The sequence below is a fragment of the Panicum virgatum genome, chromosome 6N, assembly GCF_016808335.1.
Source record: "Panicum virgatum strain AP13 chromosome 6N, P.virgatum_v5, whole genome shotgun sequence".
Classification (NCBI taxonomy): Eukaryota; Viridiplantae; Streptophyta; class Magnoliopsida; order Poales; family Poaceae; genus Panicum; species Panicum virgatum.
The window spans coordinates 30,972,992-30,978,991 of record NC_053150.1 but is presented as its reverse complement, the minus strand read 5'-3'; the positions used below and the strand labels follow the sequence as shown (position 1 = coordinate 30,978,991).

The 6,000-nt window shown below is 42.1% G+C and overlaps 1 protein-coding gene across 4 annotated transcripts; it reads left to right on the top strand.

Moving 5' to 3' along the window:
- The first annotated feature begins 281 nt into the window (after positions 1-281).
- LOC120678557 lies at positions 282-4,609 on the top strand. 4 transcript variants are annotated; one of them, XM_039959799.1, is made up of 6 exons: positions 282-809; positions 1,621-1,766; positions 3,077-3,245; positions 3,324-3,422; positions 3,747-3,829; positions 4,017-4,609. In XM_039959799.1, the coding sequence occupies exons 1-6, from the start codon at positions 387-389 to the stop codon at positions 4,147-4,149; spliced, it is 1,053 nt and encodes a 350-aa protein (XP_039815733.1). In that variant the 5' UTR covers positions 282-386; the 3' UTR covers positions 4,150-4,609. The 4 variants fall into 4 exon arrangements, 3 of the variants coding, with proteins under 3 accessions (XP_039815733.1, XP_039815734.1, XP_039815735.1); XR_005676628.1 differs by having other exon boundaries at positions 286-809; positions 3,324-3,484; XM_039959800.1 differs by lacking the exon at positions 4,017-4,609 and having other exon boundaries at positions 286-809; positions 3,324-3,454; positions 3,747-3,830.
- The last annotated feature ends 1,391 nt before the right edge of the window (positions 4,610-6,000 follow it).

Sequence of the window (6,000 nt, the reverse complement as noted above, 5' to 3'; positions counted from 1 at the left end):
ATTTGCTTTTATCTAAAATATTTACTGAAATGATTTTGTGTTATCAAATTTAATTCTTGATTTCTAAAAGTTTCAAAAACAATTATAGTGCATTTTTGCCACGAAGCGTTTTCTAGAAAAATCTCTAGGCATCATATTAAGGTAGTATAATCTCATTTTTTGTTTTTGTATACATCGAAAAGGTCGTGAAGTTCTCTTGGCAGGTATCTCGTGAAATCAACAGGAGAATCTACTCCGGCGAGACTTGCTAGCCGTCGATGTGTCATCGAAAGGATCGAATCGTCACCATATCCTTTCCCACGACCACCCCGCGCCGGTCGGCTCGCCTCGCCGGCTTCCCACCCACCGGACCACCACGCTCCACAGCACCACCACCGCGCGCAGCCATGGCGTCCTCATCCTCCACCTACCTCATGCTCCCCTGCTCCCGCGCTCCCCTGGCTCCATTCCCAAGGCCACTGCCGAGCCCCCATGTCGCGAGGCCCGCTTTGGCCGGCATCACCAGGGGCGCCAGAGCCGGTGACCCTCTGTTCAGCGCCGCCGCGTGCCGCACGGCAGGGCGGCCCAGGGGGTGGGCCCAAATATGCCGGGACTCCTCACTCCAGGGTCCACCCGGCGCCGGCTCTCCTGCGCAGGAACAAGAGGATAAGAAGAAGGAAGAGGCGGTGGCGGGGGCAGCAGCACGGATTGCGAGTGGTAGTGGAAGCGGAGGTGGGAAGCTGAGCGACTGGACCACGTCGGTGCTCCTCTTCGGCATCTGGGCGGGGCTCATGTACTACGTCTTCCAACTCGCGCCCAACCAGACACCGGTACGGGATTCAGTATGCTCTGTTGTGAAATGTGGATTGGAAATTTGGAATTCCCTTGCTACTGCTTGTCAGTGACGATAATAGGTTTTAGTTTCGCGCATTTACATAGCTTCTGTCTTCTGAAGTCGATTCTCACTAGAGTTGCTTAGCATCACATGCTCTTGATTGCGCTATCTGGCAAAATGTTACTATGTCCCATGATATGGTTGCCCAGCCTGCACTGCTCCCTCCATGGCATCTCCACCCACCACCTATGGTTTTGATTGGATTGGCAGGGGGAAAAGCCGTAATTCATTTATCCAGGCCCAATATGTAGCTATCTACCAAACACAGCAAACTAGGATGCACTTTTGAAGGAAACTTCTACAAGACTGTGAGGAGGATTAATTGATCAGTTATTAGGTGGTTTTCAGTAGTTCTGCAGTATCTTAATCCTGCACCATTTCATATGTGATGTAATTGGCCAGTATCAACTAAGACAATCATGATCAACTGAGATATTTTGGAATTAAGTTCGAATAAACTCCTGATATTTTGGAAATCTCTGTTCTTCATGAAATGTGTGCCCATTGATTCTGCATTCTTCAAAATACTGATTGTTCCGGTTGCTGCCTGTTTGGATGCATGCCTCCTAAAATCATGCTATCTTCTGCAAAGGGTGTCTATGTGTTGCAGGAACTAATCACATGCTGGATGCATAGACTTATTTTTTTATCTATGTTCCTAACTTGGCATAGATCTAAACGACATGTACTTGTGTTTTCAGCATATGGAGAAATAATGCTAATTTGTGACTCCACTCTGGCTGCAGTACAGAGACACATACTTCTTGCAGAAACTTTTAAATCTGAAAGGTGATGATGGCTTTCGAATGAATGAAGTTCTTGTGGCTCTATGGTACATTATGGGCCTCTGGCCACTAGTCTACAGTATGTTGCTTCTTCCTACTGGCAGAAGGTAAGAATAATATTGTATTTAATTTATCTTATGTCATTGTTTACGTGTGTGTTTTTAATTTGCCATGTGCATTCAGCTCATGCTGTATGAATGTTCTATAGTTAATTAGTGATGAAGGCTGTGGTGTACATGCTTGCAATTTTTTTGATCTTATTGGGTTGATCTTAAAGCGTTCATTAATCCTTGGTACAGTTGTTAAACCAATATGGTCCTGATGAAAAATGATCTACAATAACAATAACAATAACAATAACAACAACAACAACAACGCAGAGATGGTCCTTTGTGTGTGACAAAAAATGACCAACAGCAACACTGCCTTCCCAAGCAAGCTGGGGGTAATAGTTAGATTCTCTTGCATGCTGTTGTAATAACACCTTGTACTGTAAGATCATTTAAATTGTTATATTGATATGCTGATATAGTGATAGTTAAATGCCGCATGACTTGTAGAATCTTTATTTTATGGAATAAGCCAACCCAAACAACTTTATTGCCCAGCATGCTGTTGAACTAGCCTACTGTGTGCTGCTTTTTTCCCACTGGGAGAACAGAAATGAATATGTGAATTTCCAAATCTATGAAATGGCCCATTTAATTAATTGCTAATTAAGTTGTATACTAAAGAACCATATCACATTTCATTTGTATTCTATCTTTTTTTATTGTGTTTGAATAATGTATTCAGGTCAGCTCTTACAGAACAATTCATGACATGTTCTTTAACTAATAAAATGTTTGTAATCATCTTCTATTCAGAAGATAATGTTATGGACCCCTCCCATAACTGCAATGTTTTCACGCTTCTCATGGACTGCAATTATTTTAGCCATATAGTTCATGTGAATTACATTCACATCCTTCTGGATCTTTTCAAAAAAACCAGGGCTGCTCCCGTATAAGGAGCGAATTACATTCACCTCCTTTTGATAGTACATTGTCACTATTATATTGTAGATTACTAAATTCATGATTCTTCCTATCTTTTGTGTATGTATATGTGTATGGATGTAAATGTAATATATTCTCGTTTCTCACTAGCATGTATAGGACAGTGCCTATATTTGCATCGACTAGAAATGGGTGGTCGTCTCAAAACTTAAAACTGGACATATCTATGTCCAAATTTTGGAGATACTAGTCATTTTGCATTTATTGTTCTCCTTGCCACTCATATGATTTTTTTTTTCATGAGTACAAGTTTTCATGGTAAAAATACACATCAGAAGAAAAAATATGATTGTAGCAGCAAGTTTTTTCTATGGTACTGTCTTCTCTATTAATAATCTAACAGTAAAATTGTACTGCAGTTCCAAAAGCAAGATTCCTGTATGGCCATTCCTGGTTCTTTCATGCATTGGGGGAGCATATGCTTTGATTCCATACTTTGTCCTATGGAAGCCTCCTCCACCTCCCATTGATGAAGATGAAATTGGGCAATGGCCATTAAAATTTCTTGAGTCAAAGTTAACTGCAGGAGTACGCTTTAGCTTTACTTCATTATGTTTCACACTATATTGGGTCATTATTGACTATTTCTTTCAAATCATTCTACAGGTGGTGTTTGCCCTGGGCATTGGACTGATTATATACGCAGGCAAAGCTGGTGGTGATGATTGGAAGGAATTCATTCGATACTTTAGGGAGAGCAAGTTTGTAAGTTCTGCAGCATGGTCTTGACTGAAAGAGTAATAACAAATGTTATGTCATATTATAAAGTAAATTGTTGCACTATTGACTTTCATATATTTACATATATCCCGGATATTCATCAATTTTAGTTAGTTGTTGCTTTGACACCCCTAAACAATTTTGACACTTAGTGGTGGAACACAGAGAAACATTCCAGAGTTTCAATTTGCTGATGATGCCATAATTTCTTTCTCTCACTGGTTCACTTCCATGCATTTCATCAAAATGGATCTAATCATTACTGTGAGGGTCGAATTAACCTTTCATTTCTTTTATGTCATGTATCAGATTCATGCCACCTGCCTTGATTTCACTTTGCTATCGACCTTCTCACCATTCTGGGTCTACAATGACATGACAGCGCGACGATGGTAAGCACGAAAGCACTAATGCTTAACATTATGTAGAAATGTGTTTTATTTTTTATTTTAAACAAATATTGTGTAGAGAAGTTGTATGATAGACTTTACAGTGCCTGAGTTAAATGATAGCAATGAAAACATTCATCACATGAGAGTGAGACTAAGCTAATGCTTGGCTTTATCCTTTGCTTAACAGGAAAAATGGTTCATGGCTTCTGCCGCTTGCACTGATACCTTTTGTGGGGCCCTCACTGTACCTTCTATTACGCCCATCACTTTCTTCTCTGCTGGCAGCATCTGTTTCACCATCTGATGAAATTCAGAAATAATTAGCGTCTAACTTATAGCCAATGAAGATTTTGGTTGTGATCAGATGTCATGTGTAGGTTGATCTGGAGATTTGACTTGTAAGCCTGAATGCTATGTCTATGTGATCTGGAGAAAATCCACAGTTTTGCATGTCGATGCAGTATTCAAACTTGAAAGCATGTCTGGACAGGGAAGTCATTCTCTACAATATCTTCTCCTGGGCTCCTGACAAATTATCGAGGTTATACTCATGGAGTATTCAGCAATGTTTCAACCCATGAAGACAAGCAATTTATAGTATGGAGCAAGTACTCCGTATTCGGATATTATACTGCTGTATTGGTTGTATAGAAAATGTTCTGTTACAGTGACCCATATGTAAGAAGCCAGAGCAGCGGTACAGACTGATGAATAGCTAACCACTGATTGCTATTCAGATTATGATAATCTATAAGTTGTGGAGGAGGTGCTTTCAGATTATAATCTGTCCTAACAAACTACCCATCGTATTTGGGTAGAAATTACGCACTAATACCATTACATACACCGAACTGGTATTTCGTTTTCTCCCACCTGTTTGGCCTCCTCCTTATCTCCCTCTCCTCCTTTCCTCAATTTCCCTCCCAACTCGTTGAGATCTGGACGGATTCCAGCCCAAATAGCCAGCTGCTTAAGATTGCACGACGCCTCCTTCATGTTGCAACTGCAATTCTGTTGTTGATTTCGGATTAGTTTGTTGACACCCAAAATTGGCAAATACTGAGTATGCTGGACAATCTGGGCGAACCGGTCGGACCGGTCATGTAAACTAGTCAGACCGATTTGGGTAACAATGTGAAAATGCCAATTGGACTGCACCAGTGCGTAGATCTCATCGAGACAATCGAAATGCATATATAGAACATCCAATTTGGACTACGGATGAGGAAGTTATGCTCCCGGAAGATCTGCACCCCGGTCAGACCGATCCATAGACCGGTCCGAAACGCCCAATCCGAGTTAGGAGTTGTATTTTGATATGGAATTTGTTAGGGTTTCGACTCCTAATGGTACAGACCTCCCCACCCTAGCGTTTCCAACCGAATTGAGGGCATCTCAATTGAATCAATACATTTATCCTTTACTTTTATCTCTAAACCCTAGCTTTTCCAACCCCTTGTTGTTCTTCGCTCGTCTCTACGGTGTTCGAGGGCGTTTTGGGTGGCCTATTGAACAAGGACAACCCTAGATCTGCGAGCTCCGATGTGGTCCCTCCCGAGCTCGCGGTTTTAGGTTTCCGCGACGTCTCTGCCTCAACCGGTCTGCAGAATCGGTCTGACCAGCCTGCGCAGGACTTCGCTGGTGAGGATCGTTTGCGATCCGCGCGTGCTAGCGTTTTCGTGTGTTGACCAGATTTGCGTCAACATATTTTGGCGACTCCACTGGGGAAGAAGAAATCTTCATCGGCAGCCATGGCCGGTGATGTAGCAGATGCATCTAAGATAGACCCCGAGGACATCATCGATGCTGAGTACGACAACATACCTGGGAAGTGTCGCATGCAATTCGAGGCCCAGCTCAAGAGGGAGCACGAAGAGGCCACGAGGAGATTGCTTGCATGCTACGAGAGGACTCGGCAAGGCGTGATCCAGAAGCATGAATTCATCATGCTGTCGAACCCATCTACTTCCACGACAAGCAATGTAAGCATTGCCAGCCGATTTTATTAATCAGTTTGTAGATGCTCTCGAGAAGAGAATTGATAAATCTACACGAGTATTTTCTATTAGAATTAATAATCAATTTCAAGCCTCGACTAAGGGTAAAGGTGTGGATCATAATTATTCTACTGGAACCCTTAACCCTAGTTTATCGGCAGCATCCGCATCTAT

Bases quoted from the DNA above. Each gene is read 5' to 3' on its own strand.
- LOC120678557 (XM_039959799.1), top strand. From the start codon at position 387: ATGGCGTCCTCATCCTCCACCTACCTCATGCTCCCCTGCTCCCGCGCT. The intron at 1,767-3,076 runs GTAAGAATAATA...ATTGTACTGCAG, and splicing joins CTTCTTCCTACTGGCAGAAG to TTCCAAAAGCAAGATTCCTG. The intron at 3,830-4,016 runs GTAAGCACGAAA...TTTGCTTAACAG, and splicing joins GACATGACAGCGCGACGATG to GAAAAATGGTTCATGGCTTC.